The 26,841-nt window shown below is 39.6% G+C and overlaps 1 protein-coding gene across 3 annotated transcripts; it reads left to right on the top strand.

Annotated features, from left to right (window-relative positions):
• Positions 1–26,841, top strand: RHOV (ras homolog family member V). 3 transcript variants are annotated; one of them, XM_039323859.1, is made up of 4 exons: positions 1–3,394; positions 5,017–5,668; positions 23,292–23,350; positions 24,773–26,841. In XM_039323859.1, exons 2-4 carry the CDS (start codon positions 5,470–5,472, stop codon positions 25,211–25,213), a joined length of 699 nt encoding a protein of 232 aa, XP_039179793.1. In that variant the 5' UTR covers positions 1–3,394; positions 5,017–5,469; the 3' UTR covers positions 25,214–26,841. The 3 variants fall into 3 exon arrangements, with proteins under 3 accessions (XP_039179793.1, XP_039179792.1, XP_039179791.1); XM_039323858.1 differs by having other exon boundaries at positions 4,971–5,668; XM_039323857.1 differs by having other exon boundaries at positions 1–5,668.

The raw sequence follows: 26,841 nt of genomic DNA, 5'->3' as shown, positions 1-26,841 counted from the left end.
TCCTTCTCTTCATTAAACTAGACATACCCAATTCCAGCAGCCGTTCCTCATATGCTTTAGCCTCCAGTCCCCTAATCAACTTTGTTGCTCTTCTCTGTACTCTTTCTAGAGTCTCAACATCTTAGTATGGCTTAACACAATGGTCTCTTTCACACACTTGCTAAGATAGTGATGGAATTTCTGCCCCATTTTTACCTAATCTGGCATATGAAAGCCAGCTAGTATGTTCTGAACATTTTACTGTTTTGCTGTCAGAGAAAAATTGGGTAGCAAATCAGTAGAAAGCAGTTTTCCTGGTCTCTGACAAATGGAACATAGTGGACGTGCTCAGTTGTTTAATGCCAATACCTATTGAATATTCACTGCAAGGCAACAAATTGTAAACAGTATTCATATTTTCTAGTTTGATGTCTACCACAGAGATAAGTTGTTTAATCTATTCTGCTTAACCTCTGCAACAGAAGAAGAGGATAAGATGCTTATTTCTCAGGGACAGTGGGTTTTGGAAATGGCAAATAAGTCCTGAGACAGTCAGCCTATTGGCAATGCAGCAATACAGTATCTATTTTGTTACGTTTAGAATTCTGTGTCACACTCAGCTTACAAAATTTCACATCTCCGATTAACACAATACTTCTTTGCAGCATAATCTGAGCTCTCTCAGAATGACCATGACGGAAAAGAGAAGATGTATTGTTTTTCATTTTCCTTTTGAAATTAGGGAGTTGGCTTTTCTTTCCCACAGTGCTGAGCTGTCAGAAATGCACAATGAATCAGCATTTGTTGACTCGGTCAATAAATAATTAAACATGTGCTTGACAAGGAAGATACATGTTTCATCTCCAGAAATTATCTGCCTTGGTTTCACCGGGTCTATTGTGATTGTCTTTCTTGGGCTGCCTCTCAGAGATCCTGATTTTCCCCCCACCCCAGCCCAGCCCAGCCCCCCACAAAGTTTTTAATCCTTGACTGATTGCAAACATCACCAACTTCTATTAGGGTACACTCCCTTGATTTTATCTAGCAGACTTCCTTCCATGAATAGCTGCATTGGATTGAAAGAGATGAGCATTCAGTCATCAAGAACTGTGTGACTTCTTTGAGAAAGAGAAACCACCCTGCAGATATATGAAGCTAAAATTCTACTTAATGAATTGTAGAAGCTACCTGGAAGGCACTTGATCACGAAAAAGCAGTGTATAGATCTCTGGTGTTGAATCAAAGCATTCTGAGACAGAGCCACAATTTTATCCTGAGAAAAAGCCTTATTTGGGTGTGGGTTAAGTGCTGCATGGCTTGATTCCCATGAAATTATTGGCTCTTTGTGTTTCTTAGGAAAATACTAGGCAATCAAGGTATAGAGTATAGTTGGTTGTTGCAGTGAATTTTGTATGGGATGTTATTTTTTTTCATTGCTTTACCTTGTAAACTGCCTAGAGCCACCCAGTGAAGCATATTCACCAGCAGTGGATTTTCAAAGTGACAAACAAAGCCACAGTCTGGTGACCCTCCTCCAATGGATTCTGTTCAGATTTTACAACCCTTTGTGAGAATGAAGGCTGTCACACAATTAGTAGAGCCTCTCTGTGAGTTTTAACAAGGTTAGAGGTAAATAGCCCAAAGCCAATCTAACCCATTACCATAACAAGGGACCCAGGAAGAGGAGGACTAAAGGCCAGGGCAGCAGGCCCCCAAGAAACCCAAAGATTAGACTTTTTTTGTTGTTGTTAATTGCGAAGTCGTGTCCGACCCATCGCGACCCCATGGACAACGTTCTTCCAGGTCTTCCTGTCCTCTACCATCTTCTGGAGTCCATTTAAGTTCACACCTACTGCTTCAGTGATTCCATCTAGCCATCTCATTCTCTGTCGTCCCCTTCTTCTATTGCCCTCAATCTTTCCCAGCATTAGGCCCTTCTCCAGTGAGAAGATTAGACTTAACATTTACCATAAAGTGGGTTTTTATATTGGGCAATTCTTGGAATTCTTAATAGCTTCTGTTACTCTTGCAATAACCTTAGTTATCAGGGACCTGCATCCTTGACTCTTTGTCTACTTAATTTCCCATTCTGGTATCAGCAGATAACAAATTGGTCAGCTCTCTGGTTTAATCTGTCACCATTCTTTACTCAAAGATGCCATTTAAAATTTAAAAACAGTGACATAACCATCCTGCTCAGTAGGTCAATAAATCTTGACCTTTTATCAGTCATATAAAGGTAAATGTTGACCTATGGAGCAACTTCTCTGTTGTTTAAGACTAACAACTTTTGCTCCTCTGGTTTTTCTTGTTTGTAAACCATATACTTCAATACAACATATTTACCCCTCTCTGCCTTATTCTGAACTCTATGCCTATTAGAGTAACAGTCATATAGTTGAATTCCTATACTTTGCATATCATGACTTTTGAGTTTGTTTTTACAGAAAACAAAAAGATGGTAAATATTTTGAGGTAAAGGTAAGTGAGAAATGAAATCCCACTTTGCAGATCAGATTTATACTTATAAAAAGCATAGTTGCTCCTCATTTAACAACCGCAGTGGGGACTGGCAACTCCATTGTTAAGTGATGCAGCCATTAAGTGAAACATTGTGTAAGCACACCCAATTTACATCAGTTCTGCTAGCATTTAAGTGAATTACCTTGGACATTAAGGGCAACATCACATGACCACAACTTGCGACCTTCTGCCATCTTTACCATTGACTTTGCTTGTTGGAAGCCAGCTGTGAAACTTGCAAATGACGATCCCATGACCACAGGACATTGCAACCATTGTAACCGTGTGTTGATTGCCAGGCACCTAAATTGCAATCCCATGACCATGGAAATGCTGCAACCATTGTAAGTGCTAAGGCTAGTTTTTTAGTGCTGTTGTAAGTTCAAACAGTTGCTAAACCGCAGTAGTTAACTGGGACTGGATAGACAGCTTCCATGCAGAGTCATTTGCATTTTATCCTTGTCTCAGATGCATAGCTATCAGAAGAAGGGGTTAAGTTTTGTGCAGCCATGATGGAAACCCCACCCCTCATATGTTTTGAGTGACATTGCGATTCAAATACCCAAAAGCAAAGCTTGCATCATGACATCACAATGTATGTTCTATAATTTTGGCATTATCACGGTTAGGAATGGTTTTCTTTCTTGGATGTACATTAATTCTCAACCAGCACAGATAAAATATAGCCAGAGGGTGTTGAAGTCTAATACACCTGGAGGACACGAGGTGGGGGGGGGGAAACTGAATTAGGCACAGTAAAAAATATAATAGTAGTTAAATACAACAGCTCCTTGTCCATCTTCAGACCAGGCATGGCAATATTCATTGAACCTTCAAAAGCTCAGCTCTGCATCCGGTAACAGGAGAAGCTTCATAGACTTGCCACAGATAGGTAAGTTGCTTTATTCTAGACAAGAAGGAAGTTATATATATGCAGAAGATCTGCACATTATGTGTGTGAGAGGCAGCACAGCCCAGGAATTAAATCCTAAGTTTTTCCCTCCCATTCTTTTTTGTTTTGTTTTTTTCCTGGCCTTGGGAACCAGAAGTATCTATTCCATATTAACCTGTCTCTGCCCTGAGAATTGTTGCTTCCTGCCTCATAGTTCAGCCCTTTTTCCATCACAGCCAGGATCTTCTAACAGAAGAATGGGCACTTCAGTGGACACAACCCCAAATCTCCTACCTACACTATATAAATGCTTATAAATTAGCCATAGTTTCAAATTATAAAATAATTGGTATGAGTAGCTACCTCATACTTGTTGGACGCATGGATGATGTCTGTTCCCTGAAACTGTGATCTGCTACATCAGTGTTTCTCAACCTTGACAATTTTAAGGCATGTGGACTTCAACTCCCAGAATTCCACAGCCAGCATTGCCTTAAAATTGCCAAGGTTGAGAAACACTGTGCTACATCTTCAATATAACAGGAAGACCCAGCTTGGGCCAAGACTTGTTTCCATTGACTTGCATGGCTTAGAGATGCCTTTATGCAAATAAATCTGTGATGGAAAGATGTACTAGTCAGAGGTATTATGCCAAATCATATTTGCATGCAATAAGCTTAGCATGCAGATTGTTCCTGTGCAAAAATTAGGTGGGTAGAATGTGATTAGTCTTTCCATAGGGACATATGGATGGTGCATATATATCTCCCAGCCTCCACAAACAGCCAAGCAAACTTGCAGAAAGCACAACTGCTTTCATGATTTGAAGAGAAAGCTTCATTTCTGCTACAACATGTTGTGAAATCCCTCTTTCAAATGTCTTGCGCAACCAAACCATTTATCTTGACTAATAATAACTTGGGGATAAGGCAAACAGTGGTGAGATGAAGCCCATGGCTGCCAAAATTATATGGCCAGAGTTATAGAATTTGAGTTGCAAAAATCTGTTAAAGAATATCCTGTATCTCCAGTCTGTACCGTGACTGAATGGAACTGTGAAAAGATGTCAGGATATATATTATAAAAACACACATTTAACCATGGTGGGAGATTAAAACCACCATTACTGTAAAGTCATTACTGAGAAGGACCTTTGTCCCATCTGTGTCAAGGAAACTCTGAAGTAAAAGTAGAGAAATGGAAGAAAGCCCCTCTTGTTCCTCAAGAGAAAGATTGGGAAGTATCTGGGAACTGCAGCTAAGGCTGGGAAAAACACTAAATAAGATTGGGGTTTATGAATCGGGTCTCAAATGACTGACTTTCTGAAGTGTTCATTATTTGACTTTTTGTAAAAATCATACTTCTCCGAGGGCTCCAAGTTGGATCATTCTGGGAATTGGTATCTGCACATCTTAAAAATTGCCAAGGATGAGACAGGCTGATTTGGATCATATAGTTTGGAGGTATAGTCTTGCAAAAAAACAAAACAAAAAACAAAAAAACAAACAACCTTGTTTGTTTGCTTGGGACTTTGAGCGAACAAGACTTGCCCCTTTTTATTTGTGTCTTTATACAGGGAGCCTTTTTTTGTGTTGCTCATCCCATCGGCTTTCTTTACCTAGCTAGCGCTCTGTTCCGAGAAGGGAGAAGCCTTGGCCCGAAGTCCTGACGCCCAGTAGACTCAAGTTACAGGGAAAGGAGGTGGCCCTATGCAAATGAAGGAGGCCGTAGGAAAAACAAAAGCACCTGACAGACCTGGGAAGTTAAATGGAAAGCGGAGAGGATGAGATTCCCGCCCAGCATACAAACCTACCTGTCCTGGCTACTCTTTCACTGCTCCGGGACACCTGAGCGATGTAACCCAGAGAAAGAGAAGCTGCCGCTTTGCGTGGGAAACGGTGCCCGACCCACGCGGGGCTCTTAGGTGGCCACCGTCAGCTGAAAGTTGCTGGCTTGGGTTCTTTTGGTTTAATTAAGAAAAGAAGCCGGTATCCAGCTGCAACATTTTCTGCTTCAGATCGTACCCTCTTTTCAAAAGAGGAAGCCGAAGGGTGCCCTTTTCGGCTCCTCAAGCCATGCCGCCCCAGGAGCTCTTGGATTACTCGCCCACCTTGCGAAGGAGCAGCTGCCCCAGCCGAGGCAGCGGCTCGGAGCTGGGCATTAAATGTGTCCTCATCGGGGATGGAGCCGTGGGCAAAACCAGCCTGATTGTCAGCTACACAACAAATGGATACCCAGACCAGTACCAGCCGACTGCACTGGACACCTTCTCAGGTAGGCAGGCAGGCAGGCAGAGCAGAAACCTCAGCCTGTCAAAGGAGCTGGATAGAGTGGGGCTTGCTGGAGGAGGAGGAGGGGGGGGAGAGAAATATCTTCTGGGTTTAGCGCTGTGTGTTTTGAAAAGATAACAACTATTAATATAGTGGGATGAAACACCCACTGTTGGTTTCAGTGTGGTTTAAAAAAAAAAAAAAGCCTGGTGTATAGGATTGTCAAAGCTGCTGCTTTGTTTCCTGGGCACAGGCACTGTAGAGAAAAACAGGTGACTTTTTCTGAAGAGGCAGGTAAAGTTAGATGAAAAATGAGGATATGTTCCCCTTTTCTATGGGATCCTTGGGCAAAATAAAAAAGGAAGAAAGGCAGAGCTGCTGGTAGGCTTTATGTCAAAGGAAAGTTTTTGGTCTTTTGCTGTTTATGAAGTGTTCAGGTGGAACAGGAGGAAAGAGAGAGGTCTGACCTGAACAAAAGTTTTCTCATTCTTTCTGGAAAAAACAAACTAATCTAATCAAGTGGGAAGTGATTGATCGGTATTGTTTCATTGATGGTACAATTTTATGTCTGCTCAACCTTGTTGAGATAAATGTGGCATTCCTAGGATAAATGTATATAGACTTGCATTCTACCTTCTTGAAATTTAGTGGTGTTATGTATTTTGCAGCGTTCCATCTATAATTCCAATAATATTGATATTTCATAAGTTTGAGAAGTTCTCAAAAAGGAAACTATTATAAACACATCTTGAACTCAAAAAGAGGTTACAAAGCAAGACGTTTCAATGTAGCCTTTCACCTGAAACGAGGGTGGTAACACCCTCACCCCACTCAGCTAGCAGTGCAAGACAGCTAGTCTGTTTGCCTTGTTTGAAGTGATTTTAATTCCTTAAGTAAAGCTGAGGGAGCATTACCTTTAAATTGTTTTTCCAGTTAAGATATAAGAAAGAGCAGATAATTGTATGCCACTTGAAAGTGGGTCAGTAATTCATTTATAAGGATGAAACTCCAACAGTACTTGGGGGGTTGACTATCCCAGGTATCAGCTACCTACACTACAGATCATGTAGCCTAAGACTAAACTGGAAATGCAGGAAGGATGACTGTGGATTATCCCTCCACCCCAAAAAAGATACACATTCAATTGACTAGCTAAGCTTAGCAATTGATAAACCATGCTCCAGCATTGCAATTCTGTGCATGCCTCCTTAAAAGTAAATCCCATTAAGATCAATGGGATTTCCTCCCTAGAAAGTTTGTATAAGGTGACTGTCTAAACACACTTTTGTAGCAGTTATAGAATAAAGTGGTGCTAGACTTTTGTGTGCTGGGGTAGATAATCCATCTGATTCATTCTTTATTACTTCCAGTTTACCTAGTGTCTGCAACTGATTGATTACGTGCCATCAAGACAGTGTCACTTTACTGACCACATAGCCTGTTCTTCTCCAAAATGATTTAATGGTTATACCTGTATCTCTACCTATGCATCTTGTACATATACTGTAAACTTGGTTTTTAATTTTGAAAATGATGTTGAATCTAGATGCTGAATCCACATTTAATAAATAAAATGTAACATTAAAAATAATAGAACATCTGCTTGCATCAGAAGAACCATTTCCCACAGTGCCAAAGTTCTCGTCTCACAGACAGACAGACAGAAACTTTGTTTTTGTCATTGGCCAATAAAAGGTACAGTCAATAAAATGAACAACATAAAATTATCTTCTAACCACAAGAACAATTAGTAACTACTTGCAAATTTGCAGGATTTTTTTTGTGTGCCATCTATATGTATATATTTGAACTTGGCTGTGATGTTTGTCTGTGTCATATGTGTGTGTGTGGGGGGGTATATGCATAATGGTATTTTTTTTAAAAAAAACAATGCAACAAAATTGCATTTTAATGTATGCTGATTTAGTGTACATTTAAAGTGACAATAAAGTTTTTATTCTATTCTACTTGTGGGTGGAGCTTACACATAGTGCAATAACATTTTAGGACTTTTAGAGAAATAAACTGATTTTGATTTTTTTTTAATAAATAGTGCAGATAAAAAGCTATCAGAGTGCCCTGGAAATTTAAATAAAAGAGGGATAATCAGTTAGTGGTGAATGTACTGTAGAACTGGCAATAGAGAAGAACATGAACTGTGGTTTCTATGGTACTTGTATCAGAGGGGCAGTACTGGGTTTCATATGGCCCTTTCTTCTATGTCCCTTCCAGGACAGCTGTGGAGAGAACATTAAATCAAAGATAAGGCTATCCTAAAGTTGGGAACTGTGATAAACATGAGACTGATTTAGACACAGTGATTTGTGTTTGACCTTCTGCCCTACTATTGATCTAGCTTGATCTGACTCTAAGATTAAGATGGCATCTCACTGGAGAAACTATAGAGCAGTGTTTCTCAACCTTGACAATTTTAAGGCATGTGGACTTCAACTCCCAGAATTCCACAGCCAGCAATGCTGGCTGTGGAATTCTGGGAGTTGAAGTCCACATGCCTTAAAATTGTCAAGGTTGAGAAACACTGCTATAGAGGTTCAGTTTCTTTTGGATTGCTCTTTCCCAGGAAGTAGCTGTCTGCCAATATTAGACTGGTCAGTTTGCTAGGGTTGTCTATCATGAGGATGACTGGCTGTCAGCAATCTCTTAATGCTCCTTGAAGCCTCTTAGTCAAAACATCTCATCTGAAGAGTTTCTGTCAGTCTGAGCATAACCTTGTAAGGAAGGAAATCGGAAGCGCGGTTAGAACCAGCCGAGACAGTTTCTGTTCTTGATATTTTTGATGAATTGCTGTTGCACTTTCTCTAACCTGGTGACAGTCTAGATGGATTTGCTCATCTTTCAAAATTCCCAGCTAGCATAGTGATTAGAGAATACTTATTCCTCAGGAGTAAGGAACATGGAGTTGTTTGTTGTACAGTACAGAATAGAGCTATGAAAAGTAGCATATTGGAATTTTGGAATTTATTTTTTTCTTTTAAATAACTATCACTTAGCAAGCCAAGAAGGATTTGAAATATACACCAGCCCTCAGAATGTGTCAGAAATTTCTGAGGAAGATATAGAACAGCCATCTCCAACCTGGTACCTTCCTGATACATTGAACTTCAAGGACATCATCAGTTGTTTATACTGCCTCCCATGCTGGCTGGGAATCATGGAAGTTGAAGGCATAAGATGGGAGAAGAGTAAAGTAGGTGTTTGACCTCAACAGTCTGAATAGCTGCAAGATGTTGTGCCTTTACTGTAATGACTGATTAATCCAACTACTCCCAATTTGAGTATGAGCTCCTTCTGAACCTGGTTCACTGCATCCACATGGGCTCTTAAGGATTAGAAAGGAATTACATGCTCTCAAATCATAACCAGTAACTGCTAGATGATAATATAAAGGATTAATCTTTGGATGTTTTCAAAAACATCCTGTCTTTTTATTGTTTGAAAATTGTAGTATGAACCAATTTTGATTGATCTATCTGAAGCAGCGAGTAGGAATGTCTACACAGCATGTGGTTTTAGATTTATTTTATGAAACAGCAAAAGGAACCAGTATACTAAAGTGGCAGTGAACTAGAGCTCCATATAACCCAATACCTGACTTTCATCTTGAACAGGAGCTCACTAAATGGCATCTATCTTCCCAGGAGCCGCATAGGATCCCAAAGCTATATTGTTGTAGAGAATATTCATACAATGTATTCATAGAATTCATATCACGAAAGAATTGGAAGAGATGTTGTGATCACTTTATCCAACATCCTGCCTAGTGTAAAAATCCATTTTGCATCTGAACCCTGTGAACTCCTTTTACAGTAAGCCAAGAGCCTCAAACATTTGGAGGAGGACGGTTGAAAAGTAAAATGTTCCAGAAACTTAAAACAGACTCAGTTTGGGTTCTAGCCCCACCCATTCTGAAGTGTCTTGCTTAACTCTGGTTTGTAAACGACAACAGTGACCTGGAACAGACTAAACTATATGCCTGAATTATTGCACAATGTGTGAACACGATTGCTGCCTCCTGAAGGACAATCAGCTATCTAATCTGTTTGGGCTTAAGTCAGTTTGCTCCAATCTAATAACTGGAATACTCAAAGTTATAGTCCCAATATATGTGGAGAGGACCAGGTTGGGGCAGGCTGAATTTGCTGCTATATCTGTTCTGTTCTAATTTTGAACATGTAATATTTAAGTTATCGCTTGATTTGGCTTGTATTACCAAGCAAACTATGTGCAAACCAAAGGACAGTCTGTGATTCAGTGAACTATGGCTTGAATTTTATACTACAGTATATCCTTTAAGTTTAGATTACAGAGATCATTCCACTGGTACACGTTTAATATACAGTGTATTTAGCTCATTACATGTTGTACCTGCTTTTAAAATCTGATGTGATAGAAGGAATACATGATAAGAAGCACTTTTTTTGGGATCAGTCTTTCCTAAACAACTATTTTCTCCTTTTTTAAAAACAATACTACAAAAGTAATATTGGATCTTTTTTTTTTTGAAAATTCTTTTTAAAAATGTAATCTAGTAGAATGGAAGCTTGAGCCTCCAAGTTCAACTCCCAACAACTCTAGTGAAAAGGCCGATAGTGACAGCTTCTGGAAGGTGTATTTCAACAATATCTGGAATCTGAAGAAGGCTAGATGTTTCCCCTGCTCACTTTGATTAAGACCAGATAGTGAATGCCAAAAATGCCTTCCTGTTTGTGCCTTTTCTTCTGTTTTCAGGACAGCAGATCTCTAACCTTAGGGGAACAAGTGAGGACTAACCCTGATGAGGAACTACTACAGGTTGCAATTTTCCTTATTTGCTTTGCATAATATGATTTCCTCAAAACAATTTCTAAAGATGCTTGTTTGTTTTCAACACTTTTCCAAGGACTCTAAGTATCAGGATACAGTGTGGTTTAATCTTTCTCTCTTTTCATCTTCCTACAGCAGCAACACTAAAAGATAGACTCCCTAGGGCTGCCCAGTGAGATTTTGTAGAGTTGATCCTTGAATACTACTCTAGCCCAATCAGTGGCTTTCAGTAGACTGGAATGCTTCAAACAGAATCCAGTTCTCCGTAGTTGTCCTTTCATTTTAGTTCAACAAAATGAAGGGATGTTAATTGTTTCCCAGTTTATAAACAGGTGGCGATCTAAGTCTTACATTCAAATCTCAACAGCTATAATTGGAAGACTAAACTGCTTTAGAATAATCCCACACAAGGTTTCCCATCCAATGAAATTGCACTAAATATCTTGTCTATTGGTGAGGGTTTACCTTCTGTGGTGAAAATACTACATTTTCCTACACTCAAAATTTAATATTGGCATCATTTGCAAATAGCACATTATCTAACATGTAGTTAAAAAATGACTACATTCCTGGGGTAAAACAGGGTTAACATTTGCTAGAAAGATTTTTTCTTCAAACACACAAGGAGTGAATAGAATAGAATAGAATAGAATAGAATAGAATAGAGCTGGAAGGGACCTTGGAGGTCTTCTAGTCCAGCCCCCTGCTCAAGCAGGAAAACCTATACCATCTCAGACAGGTGAATGTCTAGTCTCTTCTTAAAAATCTCCAGTGATGGAGCACCCACGATTTCTGGGGGCAAGCTGTTTCACTGGTTGATTGTCCTCTCTGTCAGGAAGTTTCTCCTTAATTCCAGTTTGCTTCTTTCTTTGATCAGTTTCCAACCATTGTTTCTCATCCTTCTCTCTGGTGCTCTGGTGAACAATCTGGCCCCCTCTGTCTTGTGGCAGCCCCCTCAGATATGGAACACTGATATCATGTCTCCTCTATTTCTTTTTTTCTTTAGACTAGCCAAACCCAAGTCCTGCAGCTGTTCTTTGTATGTTTTAGTCTCCAGGCCTTTGATTATCTTTGTTGCTCTTCTCTGAATTTTTTCTAAACTCTCAACATCTTTTTTGTGATATGGTGACCAAAACTGGCTGCAGTATTCCAGGTGTGGTCCCACTAGGGTTTTATAAAGCGGTACTAATACCTTGCGTGATCTTGATTCTATGCCTCTGTTTATACAACCCAGGATTGTATTAGCTTTTTTGGTTGCTCCTGCACACTGCTGGCTCATAGTCAAGTGATCGTCCACTAGGACTCCAAGATCCCTCTCACAGTTACTGATTTTAAGCCAGATCTCGCCCAATCTGTATTTGTACCTTTGGTTTTTCCTGCCTAAATGTAAGACTTTGCTTCACTGTGGCTAGTCCATGTATCACATTAAATATGTTTCATCAGCTGAGTACACATAATAAACTAACACTCAACTAACCACATTAGAACTGATTATGATGGGTGAACTAAGTTTATACAAGAGTTAAAGGCAATTGGTGCACAGTTCCAGGCAACTGCCCAATGAGGATTGGTAAAACAAAGGCAAATATAAATGAATTAATTAAATAAGTAAAAACTGAGTAGCCTTGTGGAACTGGTTTAAATGAGTACAGAGGAAACTGTTCAGGGTTTCTCAAAAGCATGAGATAATCCATCATGAATCATGTGCAAGAATAAAGAACAGAATCATTCAACCTGCTCCTCTCCAGATAGTTGAACTACAACTCTTATCATTTGTAATCAGTATACTAGCTGGAAATGTCAAATTGTTGTCCTGTGCATGCAGAGGTCATTAGGTTGGGCTGATAGGGAAGACTAGTATTTCAGATAATATTGAAAAATAATATTTTCCCATGCATGTATGCTAAGATCAGAACTACTGATATTTCACATTGCAAGACAGTTCTGCTCTTGGGGTCAGTAAATATTGACTGTCACCCACCAAACTTTCCTGCTTAACCTGTTTCTTTATTACACTGAAACTTTCCTGCATCATTTACAGGGGAGGCCAAAGCAAGATTGAAACAAGACCTACAAATCTGTATGAGAGGGGTGGAGATAAACTTCCTCATATCAGTTTACCATGCTTATTTGGTGAATCCCTGGGGAAAAAAGGCATACTTGCGTACCTTAGTACATAGGAATTCTGCTGGATTAGGTCAATGTTGCCGCCCAATTTTATTGCTATCATGTGGTGGTGTAGCAGATGCATCCAAGAGGGTAATAGCTCCTCCAGTGAAACTTATTTGGGTTTTATTTTTGTTTTTGTTTTTTTAATTTTATTTTTTATTTTCAATTTTGCATTACATTCATAAAAAATACATCAGATAAAGAGTAAAATAAATTTATACACATAACGTTCGGTATTGCTCACCCATTTCCCCCCAAACCGCATCCACCCTCTAACCTCTTCTCTCACTTCCCTCTTTCCCTCTTCTTCCTCACTCTCCCCCTCTCCTCCTTTCTCCTCAACCTTCCTACTTACTTCTCCCCTTCCTCCTATCTTCTCACTCCAGATGCTGTCCAGAGGAAATGCCTGAGCAATTCCTCTCTCCAAATTAAAACATCAATATTATATACAATAAAACTATTTCTACTTATCTGAGCTATTTAACCTTCAACCCATCCTCCCCCCCTCCCCCCCGTCCCCTCCCCCCCACTTCCCAGAGCCAAGTAGAGGGTTATACAAACATATTAAATATAATCTATTTAAGTTTACTAATTATACAATAACCAAAATCATACTAACCCTTAACTCTCTTCAAACTTAACATCATAAGTTTATAAACAAATCCATTACTCATAAAATAAATGAAACTTTGTACTTCCATATTTCTTCTGAACATATTCTATCCATCTTCTCCATACAATAACATATCTCTCTTGTGAATGGTCCTTTAAATAAGCAAAAATTTTAGCCATTTCATAAGTGAAACTTATTTGTTGAATTTATTTACCACCTATCTTGCCATGGGGCTACTCTAGGCATCTTACCATAATAAAAAGGAAGAAGATAAAAGAAGTGTAAACAGAACAGAAGCAAAATAATAGACCCATAAAATAAACAATGAAAAAGGGCACAATAAGAATACATCAATATGATAATCAACTTTGCAAATAGCTGGTATTTGAGGTGCTGTCTGTGATTCAGGACATGGTCATCCAGTCTAGTAGCCATTGATAGCTTGATCCTTTATGAATTCTTCTTGTTTCTGGTAGTGTCTTGAAACTGCTAGTGTCTACATCTGATGGTGAATACGGTAGTTTAATTGTGCCTTGTGTTAGCAAGTATTAATCTTGAGTCTCTTTCTACTCAAAGTTTGATTTAAGTGGGTTGTACCCTGTTTTAATACTGTGCAAGAGAAAAATAACTTCCCTCACTCTACTTTTTCCATGCCATGAGAGCAATAGCAATAGCACTTAGACTTATATATCGCTTCACAGTGCTTTACAGACCCCTCTAAGCGGTTTACAGAGTCAGCATGTTGCCCGCAATAACCTGGATCCTCATTTTATCAACCTCAGAAGGATGGAAGGCTAAGTCAACCTTGATCCGGTGAGAATCGATGTTTAGATATCTCTGCGATGTCTCCCCATTCTCATTTTTACTCTAAACAAAAAAGTTTTTCTTTGGAAGAGTCCCATCAGTTTTGTTCCCCTTCTTGCTCTTAATCTTCCTCTGCTATCTTAATCATTTTATCTATTTATTTGATCTGGACCTGACCTTTCTTTTCAAATGAGCACTCAAACTGGATAACAATAATTAAAAGATAACAAAAAGGTAAATATTAAATATAACATGTATTAATATTAAATAATTAAAAGTAAATAGGTTAATGCTAAAATAGATGCATCTTTATAGGTTTTCTAATTACATAGACAGCGTATATTCTGTGGCCTGCAGATGATGGAGGAAAAAAATGCTCACTTTGTCCCAAATAAATGAGACTCTCAAGGTCTAGAATATTTTCAGAAAAATCAACAGGTCTTAATGGATGCACACCATCATCGATAAAGTTCTATGCCTCCTAGAGCTTGATAGTTCAATACCAGCTGCTTAAATAATACCTGGTAAATAATTGGCATTTTTTAAAATATAAACATGATGTGATCCTTGATCCTTATATTAGCTTTTTGCTGCAACTTCCAGGGTGTTTTCAAAGGTAACACCATAAAGAGTACATTGTAGTAGACAAGAGAGGTTTTCTTGAGGGGCCATGATCAGACCTGTGGAGAGTAAAAGTCACACCAAATGGCATTTTTACCATGTTATACGATACCAGTATTAAGGCATATACTGTATTTCACACAAAATATGGCATCAGATTTTTTTGCACACTAATGCTCTGGGCATAGCGACTATTTTATATTTACAATGTGGGTTTGTCAAGTATTGAAATGAGAAATGAGACAAGCGGGAAATGCCCACTATCTTGAAGTAAGAATCTAAGCAACTCTTTGATCAGGAACAGGTTAGTCTTCTTTCTTTACAGCTAAGCTTTGGCAACAGTCATAGTTGTGTCCTGGCCTTAACAAAGGTAGGGCTTCTTTCACTTCTGCTATTTGTAGGTTGAGTAGGCATTGTATTACCTCAGTCCATCATCCAGTGGAGATTAGACTATATGTACTCATAGATCAGTGCAATAATATTTTAATTGGCAAAATGATCATAGACTAGACTAGACTAGACTAGACTAGAACAGAACAGAACAGAATAGAATAGAATAGAATTCTTTATTGGCCAAGTGTGATTGGACACACATGGAATTTGTCTGTGATGCATAAGCTCACACTGTACATATAAACAGCAAGTAATAGATCATAGATCAGTGGTGGTAAACCTATGGCAAGCGTGCCAGAGGCGGCACACAGAGCCCTTTCTATGGGCACACGCACCGTCCCCCCAGCCCCGCCTCCTCCCCTGGCCCCCTCCTTACCAGCAGCCCCCCCCCGGAGGAGAGTTGCCCCCAGGCATGGCCCACATGAAGCAGCGCAGCCAAGGACATGGTAGCCGGGCAGCAGGGACAAGACTCCTCCCTTGCACCCCATCACGCGCAGATGATGCTGCGGGGCACAGGTGGAGGGCGTGGCCACCATGGTGCTGCTGGGCTACCTGGGTGATTTGTGGTGGGCTGTGGAGCTGGTGGGTGGCCCAGTGGACAGGGTGGAGCGGGGACGGGTGGGGGGCAGTTTTGGGGCACTTGGTCTCTAAAAGATTTGCCATCACTGTCATAGATCATAAAACATTTTGCAAGGTACTATAACAAAAGAAAGAGGAATCCAAGGCTGGCTGAAGTCTAAAAAAATCAGTAAGGGCTATATCTTGTCTGTGATCAGAAAGATGTAGAATGCTGGCCAAAGACATTTCCTAGGTAGTTGTTGATTTACAATCATAACTGAGCCCAAAATTTCACTTGTTAAGCAAGACATTTGTGAAGTGAATCATGGCCCATTTTATTACCTTTTTGCCATCACTACAGTTATGCGAATCATGCAATCATTAAGTGAATCTGGCTTTTCCCATTGACTTTGCTTGTCAGAAGCTCCCTAAGAAGGTTGCAGATGACCATCCCAGGACCCCAAGATGCTGCAACCATCGTAAATATGTACCGGTTGCCAAGCACCCCAAGTTTGATCCCATAACTGTGAGGATGCCTCAAAAGTCGTAAGTGTGAAAAGTGGTCATAAATCACTTTTTTCAGTGCCGCTATAACTTTGACCGGTTAATAGGTTATAAGTCGAGGACTACCTGTATGTAAAATAAATTCAAGCTGGTTTTCTTTCTGTGTCCATGTTTAACCACCCAATTCCGCCCTGACTTGCTTTTTATATGTCCTGAAGAAGACTGCTTCCTCTTCAGAGCCATATTTGGCTCCAAATCCATTTTCAAAAAGACCATATTGCATATTGTACAGGTAGTCCCCAACTTACAACAGTTCATTTAGTGACTGTTTGAAGTTACAACGGCACTGAAAAAAGTGACATGATCCTTTTTCATTGTGGCATCCCCCGCAGTCACGTGATCAAAATTCAGATGCTTTGGCGCAACTGGTTCGTATTTATGACGGCTGCGGTGTTCCGGGGAGGTCATGTGATCACCTTTTCCCACCTTCTGACGAGCAAATTCAGTGAGGAAGCCAGATTGACTTAGCAACCATGATACTTACTTAACAACTGCATTGATTCACTTAACAACTGTGGCAAGAAAGGTCATAAAATGGGGTAAAACTCACTTAAATGTCTCACTTAGCAATAGAAATTTGGGGTTTAATTGTGGTTTTAAGCCGAGGACTACCTGTATTCACGACCGTGGTTGGTAAAGCGAGGTGCTTTTTACTGGACTTATTTGATACAGCAGAAAAGAGGAAAGAGGGCCGCCCTATCAGGGACTTTTGTCAGTGTTTCCATGTATTGCAAAGTTTTTACCATTAGGAGAACACTTTCAGGTTACTCCACTTTTTTTGCTCCAGTTCCAAAACATGCAATGGGCTTTCCCTAATGTGAATTTCGATGTATATGCACATGGCATACTTAGGAAGAGTTTGCTTGCTTTGCTTTATTTTTCTACCTTTTAATTCACAACTTGTAGGACTTTGCTTCCCAGGAGGCTGTCTGGACATTAAAATAATTGCAGAGAAATCTGATGGCTGCCTTTTAATTGTTGACTGTCTAACACCTGTCTGTCCTGCTCTCTTTCTCTCTCTCTATTCTCATTTAGAGTAATTTTATCACAAAAAGTCAGCATAGCACATAGTCTATACATGGTGGATTACAGCTTCTCTCAGTTTTGCTGTTTGGGGATTGGAACACTGATATGGGTAACAATTCAACACATATAAGAATATGCATACTGGGGAATGTCATGGCCTAAGATGAAAACTAACATTATTGCACCCAGAAATGTACACATTTTTCCTGTTTTTTAAACAATAGTCTTTGGATGGTCCTTAATTTTATGTCATTTTCAAGATTTCCTTCTTTTTCCTGTAATGCCAAAATGCCTCTGTTTCCATTTAAATGACCACTTATGTTTTCTAATAGAAAAAGTACCACATATTATTTTGTACTAGGAAAAGGGGATCCCTTCTCCAGTTGGTGCATTGGTTACTACTTCTATTGTGCTGTGGAGGTGCCTTATTGTGTTATATTACCACAATATTTTTTTTAAACTTGACAACTTTAAGGTGTGTGAACTTCAACTCCCAGAAATCCCCAGCCAGCATGCCAGGCATACATGCTGCCTAGAGAATTCTGGCAGCTGAAAACACATATCTTAAAGTTGCCAAAACTGATAAAGATTAAACATCAAATTTAAATATCAATGGGAAATTAAAGTTAAGAAAAACGTACTAGGTTATTGTCTAAAAGATGGAATGTCAAATCAATTAAGATATGTATAGACTGAAGATTATTGATGAATATTAGAAAAGTATTTTTTTGTTTGATTGATAGAATAAGAACTGTGTTGGTCCGAATATGAGGAAGTAGATATTATGGGGGAAAGAGAGGGGATTAATTGTTGTAATACTTTGAGATTTGTACTGATGATATTCAAATGTAATGGAATTACTATGCTCAGCCACCACACTACTTTTCAAATATGTAAATGTAATATTGGAAAATTAATAAAAAACTTGGGGGGGAGAATTCTGGGAGCTGAAATCCACATATCTTAAAGTTGCCAAAACTGAAAAATACTGAATTATGATTTGTGCTGAACTCATTTCCTGACAGGCTTGAAACACTCAACTGTGTGTTTTGAAAAGGATATTGAGGTTTCCAGCAGATAGTTTCAAGGATAAACTGATATTGTCTTCTTGACAGCAATACGGAAGTGGTTTCTATTGCCTTCTTCTTATTTTTTTTTTACTTCCCACTTTACTCTTTAGCCCAGACATTTCCTGGTGGTGTTTGTGTATGAATGTGTGTGCATATTCATACACACTCATATACACATCATCCCATTCTTGAGAGTCTTATTATATTATTTAATCCAATTTTGGAACTGCCCATCTTCCTCGCAGAGGAACTATGGGTGGTATACGAATAAAATATTAAAACATAAAAAACAGTGTATAAAATTTAAAGAATAGAATGGAATGGAATGGAATAACTTTATTGTCATTTTAATCAGCATACATTAAAATGAAATTTCATTGCATTCAGCTTTCAGATGATAACCACCTCCAATATACACTACTTAAACAGGCAAGGGAGGCAAGGGTGATTGAAATCCAATGTTAAAAATCAATTAAAAGGCAGAGGGAAGGCTTTCAGGGTGCTAACCAGCCCGACAACTGTGTGCTCCTCTATGCATCCCAGGCAAGGCCATAGAGCCATGTTTTCACACCTTTGTTTACATTTCAATAGATTTTATACTTCTAAAGCTTCATAGTAGTGAGAAGTCCTCTGGAACTGGTTTTCTTTATTTTTTCTGTTTTGTTCCTTCCACCAACTTTCTCTTCATCCAACCTCCAGGCAAGAACTGAGCAAACAGATGAGAGAATCTGCCTATAAAAATTCATGGGGGTTTGGCGAATAGTTCATGAGGCATTCACAATAGAGGGGTGGTGGTGGTAAAGAGTCTGATTGATATGGCCATACTCAACACACAACTACCCACATTATGGCTTAGCACAATGTATAAACCACTGTATTCAGAAAAAGGCTCTTATCTCTGCACCTTCCTGCTCCTGATCCGCTCCAGAAAGCCTCCAGATATCTAGACAAGAAATTGTGCCTCAGACACAATCTATAATTTGGGTTCATTTTTTCCATATCTGAATGGCTGTGCCATGAATATCTAAGTACTACCCTTAGCACAGTGGTGGCAAACCTATGGCACGGATGCCAGAGGCGGCACTTGGAACCCTCTCTGTGGGCACACGTGCCATTGCCCCAGCCTCTCCTCCCCTGCGACCCCCTCCTCTCCAGCAACCCCCCTGAAGGAGAGTCGCCCCTGAGCGTGGCCCACTCGGAGCAGCACAGCCAAGGACATGGCAGCCAGGCAGCGTAGACAAGACTCTGCCCTCACCCCCCATTGTGCACAGTTGATGTTGCAGGGCGTGGGGAGAGGGCGTGGCCGCCCTAGTGCTGCTGAGTTGCCTGGGCGATCTGCAGCGGGCCCTGGAGGCGGTGAGTGGCCCTTCAGGCAGGTGGCGTGGGGGATGGGGGGCAGAGTGGGGGCGGGACAGAGGGTGGAGCAGGGGCGGGACCAGTTTTTGGGCACTCGGTCTCTAAAAGGTTCGCCATCACTGCCTTAGCACATCCATTTCCCCCCCCCCTCCAAAAAGGAGACTTCAGACATCACTGGAGGTTTTAAAGAGGAGATTAGGCAGTATTTGTTGAAAGAGTATAGGGCAGTGGTGGCGAACCTATGGCACGGGTGCCAGAGGCGGCACTCAGAGCCCTCTTTGTGGGCATGCGTGCCGTCACCCCAGTCCTAGGCCTTCAGCTGGGTTTTATAAAACCTTTTTGCTTTAGGCCTCTGCCGCTGTGTGCAAAAAAAAAAAAAGGATCAATCAGTCAATTTCAACTTCTCGTGGGAAAAAAAAAGATCTTGCAAAGTTGGAATTGATTGATTGAACTTTTTAGTCCCACTCAGTCTGCCGTTACCACTGCAGCTACGCCCACCCAATGGGCCACATCCACCTAATGGGCCACACCCACCTGGCACCCGATGATGCATAAGTGGGTTTTGGGTTGCAGTTTGGGCACTCGGTCCCTAAAAGGTTCGCCATCACTGGTATAGGGTCTCCTGCTTGGGGTTGGATTAGAAGACCACCAAGGTTTCTTCCAACTCTATAAGTTCTATAAGACCAGCCAAGGCAATGAACCGACTCCAGAAAAGTCCTCCATGTGCTGTGGAGACTTGTGACTGTGTTGCAAGGTGACAAAAGTACAGCTGACAGGGTGTATAAGGATTTTGAGGTGACTCAGACAGAGCCTTTGCCTGATTGTACCGAAAGACCCAGAGGCAATAAGAGTTATTTCATCCAGAACAGGACTGCAAATACTACTAAGCCTTCATTTCCCCAATGACAAGATGCCTGAGAAAAGATTAGCAGACTCCGGTTTCACCAAAATAAAAAAAAAACCTTCTCTGTACTCAAGGACACCCTGTCAATATCTCTACTTGGTGTTAAGTACCTTCTGTTGTCTCCTTTAAGACAGGATGTCTCCTTTCCTCCATTACACACTCCTGCTAATTGTGCATTTTGCCTTGATTTATTTTTATCACCTATCTCCTCTGCTTCCTGCATTTTCAGCTAGTTTTCCACAGTTTTTGCAAATGGTTACAGGAGAGTGAATTGTTCTCAGTTCTTTTCTACAAACATAGACTTATTCAAAGGAGTTTGTTTGTTGGGGGCAGGGAGCTGTGGGGCCGTTTTTTGAAGGTTTATTTTTAATTTTCATCCTGTACCTCCACGCCTGTCATTTTTTTCTCTGAATACTTGAATAGTTTGTTGTGAAATCCTTTGCAGCTGCAGAGATCAGAGCACCTGACATATTTAGTTTAGAGGCAAGAAGACAAAATTTCATTATCCTCAAGTAGCAGAAAGCCACCACTAAGGAGAGGACAAGAGTATTTAATCTTAGCTATCCCACACAACAGGATTGGATTGAACAGTAGGAAAAATGTATTGATAAAAGGTGGTGGGTTCTCCCTGATTATTTCCTCAGTCCTCAGTCAATGTCCATCAGACAACGTGTAAGCCACTTACACTCTGAATTTTGTGAATTGAATAGCTGTATTTTAAAGTTTTATTTTAAAGCCTGGACCTGACCAATCTCATTATTAAATTATGATGCCAATATTTAAATTTTTTCTTGTATTGGGTTAACAAGGAACTATGGAAATATTTGAAAAATTAGGAGGTAAAATTTATTTTAAAATAGTTTTTTTATACTCGACATTTAGCAGACTATATTTTTAAATGTATACTTTTTAGACTAACAAATGGCTAATGGCTTGCAAGACTGTTGATATATTGTTTGTTACTTATGTGAGTTAATAAATCAGCTGTGTTTATGAAAGAAATGGCATACAAGAAAGTTACCTTATTTATGAGGAAAGAAAGGAAGGAAGGAAGGAAAAGAAAGAAAGGGAAGGAAGGAAGGAGAGAGAGAGAGAGAGAGAGAAAGAAAGAAAGAAAGAAAGAAAGAAAGAAAGAAAGAAAGAAAGAAAGAAAGAAAGAAAGAAAGAAAGAAAGACACAAAATTACCAGTTACCATATATATGTCTTTGTTTTGCTTTTCCCACTCAACTTGCCCTGCTGGTTTTATCAGTTCAGATCCAATTGCTTTGGCCCACAAATGCAAGGATAGATATATGCTGCTTTGAAGAGTTGCTAGAAGCAATAAGAGAAAAAAGGAAGGCCATGCCAGTTTCAGCCCTAAGGGACTGCAGGCTTAATGACAGGTTGTTCTTATGGAAACTGTTGGGAGCTGCCAGACCCCCCACTGCTTCAGCAATCTTGAGAACAAGCGCACCTTGCAATGGAGAAGCTAGAGGGAGTTGGGAATTTTTACTCTCAAATGCCCACGTGAGAGTAGCGCCCTGCTTTCAAATATCTTATGTCACAGAGATTACGACCATTAGTGGGCTAATCCTGGTCTGTTATAGCTAAAATGAACAAAACATGAAGGTAGGTAAAAGAAAAACTTCTCTGCCTGCTGGGTGGAGTTGTTTTTAAAAACTTTATCAGAGTTCATTGCAATTACGCAATGGTGTTTGTGGCAAATACTAATAAAGTTTCGCTGTTAACAGTAAACAACTCCGGATATGCAGCATAGACATCAGGGCCCAGAACATTCAGAGGTGGCAAAAAGGAGAAAGGGTAGCTGAACATGTAGACTTCTTACTTTTCAATTGCCTGCTTTTTGAAAAGTTACTTTCATATACTGTAAGAGATACAAGGACATCATGTTTAACTGTGTATGCGTTTATTTGTGTTGGCTAAATATGGCATACAGATACTAAAGAGCCATTTACCAATTGGGATGACTGCAGCTCAGACCTGGTTCTGTGTTTTGGTACCTAAAGCCTTGCCTATTCAACCTGAGGCACTATATCAATAATAATAGCTAGGAAGCAGCTGCACTAATCCTGGTCTTCTGTGTCTAAATGTTTGGCTAGCTGAATATGCTCCATTGTTTGACCGCCACCTTTCTACCTGACTGGGTGTTAACAACACTGCCCCATATGCAGAAAAGCAGCCAAATTTGAAATTGTATGACTTTTCTGGTGCCTTCTCAGGGGTCATGCTGGCTGGAGTTGATAGAAACTATCATCTTAAAACATCAGATTATGAAAGGGTGATCCAAAGTTTCATAATGCCTCTACTTAGATCATAGGCACAATGGCATCCACTCTCAGTTATTGGTTCAGCACCTCAATATAGATGGGGGTGTGGAACATAGATACTGGAGGACCTGGAAAAACTGGCTCATGTTTTCTTTAAGATGGAATATATACTTTTCTTGCAATTGTTTGTTAAGATGTAGGTGGCCAGACAGAGGCAATACATCAATGCAGGTTAAAATTATTAGTTAAAATTAAAGCTGGGTGTGCTTTAGTAATAAATCTTCTACACAGCATTTGCTCGGTATTTTCAAATATTCCCACTCCAGCATTTGGGGTAATATTTGTGTAGCTTCCCAACTTTCAAGGAGTCCTCTCTGGGGAATAAAACAAGGTTGATGCTAGAGAAGCTGAATGATATAAATCAATTACTTAGTCATTTTTTTCTTTCTCTTTATAGTTCAAGTCTTGATTGATGGTGCACCCGTTCGTATCCAGTTGTGGGACACTGCAGGACAGGTGGGGCCTATAAGTAAAGAATATTTGCAGCTGTGGCTCAAATGCCATGCTAAGGATGATATCAGAAAAAAAATAATAAAAATAATTCAGTAAAAAAAATTACTGACATTCAGTAACAATCTACAACATAGTTCTGGCACACTTTACATTAAAATAATATTTCTGTATTGGAGAGGAGACACACAGTGTTTCCTTCTGGCAGGTTCTTGTGTGAAATAACCTTTGAACTGAAAATCTTGTAGTTGTATAATATGCTAAATATGGATGCAGTCTTGCATTCCTGAAAAAAAAAAGCTGGGTTATAAATCTAACAAACAAACAAAGTTTTCTTGTTTGTGTGACTTATGGCTTGCTAACTGAAATATATTGGGGTTTTTTTGCAGAAAGAATTCCTTTTGTGAAATATTATGTCTGGAGCCCCATGACTTTTTAAGAGAAGTATGAACTCTGAAATTTAATTGGGACATGAGTTTTGGATCTGATTGTTTGTGTGACTGAGAAGCCATTTTAATGGGCATTAAAAGTCTCTCTCTTCTTCAGTGGTCTAGTTAGTGAATTAACCTATTTTTGAAAACATAATTTGTTAACTAAGCCACAGTCGCTGTATTTACACATAACACTAGCCATCAATTGGGAGACCTTAATATTTTGGGAGCAAGGGGCACATCTGGGATTTTGAGAGTATGTTCTGAATATGCTCAGAGAATGGCTACCAGATGGGATATATCTGATTCACAAACATCCATTTTACAGAAGGCAAAATGGTGAAGTTATTCTCCACTCATCACCTGCCATATTCCTCCAGGATGTTTCTTAACACCTCAGCTTTTTCCTGTTTTTTGCTGGGCACATTCCAGATAAAGCACTTGGCTGTAGCTACCTACCGGTTTTATTTTCTAAGAATGCCTCTGGAGTTTATGAGCAGCCCAGGCTAGAAAAAAAATTGGGAATAAAAAAAAATGCATTCTTGGAAACTATATATGAGGCTGAAGATCATTGGCTTCCCATATATTAATTTCAATGATCAATGTTTCAAAAAATAAAATCTGAAGAACAAAACAAGGTTCCACAGGGACATTGATGTCCTATCTCAGTTAGGAACTCTGGCCATAAGCTGTAATGGTAGGGTTTACCCAACATGCTAAGCCAAAATATGTTTGGTTTGGTTTTAAGCTTAGTGTGATATGTGAAATGAACAATTAATTTTATATTTAGTGGCTATTAACTGGCTTAGTTTTCCTCTTAAAAGCACTTGGGAAAAACTCAAATAATTTCTAACCTTTATATGATTTTGTGGTTGAAAGTTGGAAAAGTTCAGCTTTGGAGTTTTGTGGCAAAGACGAGATTCAGTGCCTACTAAGTGCAATTGGTACAGTAAATGTTTGACACAAATTGATCTCCATGTTTCTTTTCCCTGTATAGGAAGACTTTGATTGCCTCCGCTCTCTCTGTTACTCTGACACAGATGTCTTTCTGGTTTGCTTCAGTGTTGTAAATCCCACCTCCTTCCAAAACATTACAGAAAAATGGATTCCAGAAATAAGAACTCACAATCCCCAAACACCAGTGGTGCTAGTAGGGACACAAGCTGACCTGAGAGATGATGTTAAAGTCCTAATCAGCCTGAACCGCTACCATGTAAAACCTGTGCCGAGAACGCAAGCAGAAGGCCTGGCTGAAAAAATCCGGGCTCAGACTTATGTAGAGTGCTCTGCTTTGACTCAAAAGAATCTGAAGGAGGTTTTTGACACAGCCATTGTTAGTGCAGTTGAATACAAAGCCCAGCAGGAAAAGAAGATGACAGCCAAAGGAATCAAAACTCTCTCTAAATGCCGATGGAAGAAATTCTTCTGCTTTGTCTGAAACTGACTCCAATAAGAGACATTTGTAACCCAAAGTAGCCTGGAGCATAATCTCTTGTTGGATTATGGTGAAACTTGCCTGGGAGACAAGACATAGAAGTGTAGCAATCAAATGGTCCATGCTACCTTCAAACATCTGCAATGGGATGGTCTGATGCTGATGTACTGAGTCCAGCAGCCAAGTTAATTTATATATATATATATTCCAGGCAAGATGACCAGTTTTTACAGCTTTTGAAGGCTTGACAGCATATTAATTGAACAAATTAATTAAATCTGGGAGTAGCAGTCCCAACTTGCCTACAGGGCACGAGAGCAGGGAAGGTTGAATGAAACTTGATTTAACGCTTCAGTTAAATAAATTTGAGAGTTATATCTCATTTTCAAGTTATAATAATGAATAGAGGGGTTTCTTGATGCAGAACTAAAACTTCCACTTCAGCCCTCTTAAAAGTAAAAGGAAAGAAAAGAAGCCCTCAAGATATAACTGAGGATTAATCCACGTTTGGGGTGAAGAGTGGCTATGTCACACCCTTAAAACAACACAATATTTCTCAATGAAATTATGTGGGGAAAATGCCTATGGCTCAAAAAAGTGCGATGTAGTGCTACTCTAAGAATATTTGGATTTACATGTGAAAAGCATACCACAAACTGAAATATTGTAGAAAATATGTAGCTAGATATGTTGGATGTTTGAGTGTGAAATAATTTCTGAACAGGAAATATAGTCTGGGCATCCACTGAAAAAGATTGATGCGGTGATTTGCTCTGATGTAAACTGTCTGTGTGAACAAACTTTCTGATTCTCTTTTAAACTCATCCTTAGAAAGTATTTTAGCCTAATCAAAGTTTAACCTGTTCAAACTAAGTTCAAGATTAGAAGTCCAGCAGCTCTTGAGTATGCATTTTTTTCCTCCCTAAATTATGTCCTCTTCATACAGTATATTCTTGGACTTTCCATGCTAGGCAAACTGATACTGTATTGCCTATTTGAATAAGATGCCATCCAGTACCATGCCAATAATGCTGTTTGGCTGGAAGGAAATGAGCAATTCTTGTTATATCAGGGATTGGGCCCTAAATCGTATTCCTTTGTATTTCACTGCTAATACTGAAGGCTTTAATGTTCCCTCCCTGAAACCTGTAGCAGAATAATCAGGTTTACCAAGTTAGCAATTAATATTTATGTTGTGTAACTATTACAGCAAGATGAAGTTTACATCTGAGATGGAAAGATAACCACACATTAAAAAGACTGAATTAAAAGCATGCCAACCAAATCTCAAAGGGAACGTATGACACAGTATTTTCCAAAATAATAAAGCAGCATCCCCAACCTGATGTTCTCTGCTGTAGGTACATTGGGATACAATGCTCATAAATCTATAGTCCAACTATGATGAATGTGTATAAAGGGGGAATAATCCAGCACATCTGAAGAGCATTAATTGAGAAGAACTGTTCTCCGGGCATTGATAATGTTGACTCCAAAGTGCTAGAGCAATGGTGGCGAACCTATGGCATGGGTGCCAGAGGCAGCACTCAGAGCCCTCTCTATGGGCACGCACACTATTGCCTCAGTCCTAGACCTTCAGCTGGGTTTTATAAAACCTTTTCGCTTTAGGC

Source organism: Crotalus tigris, unplaced genomic scaffold, assembly GCF_016545835.1.
Source record: "Crotalus tigris isolate CLP2741 ecotype Arizona unplaced genomic scaffold, ASM1654583v1 scf7180000024285.889131, whole genome shotgun sequence".
Classification (NCBI taxonomy): domain Eukaryota; kingdom Metazoa; phylum Chordata; class Lepidosauria; order Squamata; family Viperidae; genus Crotalus; species Crotalus tigris.
This window is presented reverse-complemented; position numbering and strand designations above follow the sequence as displayed.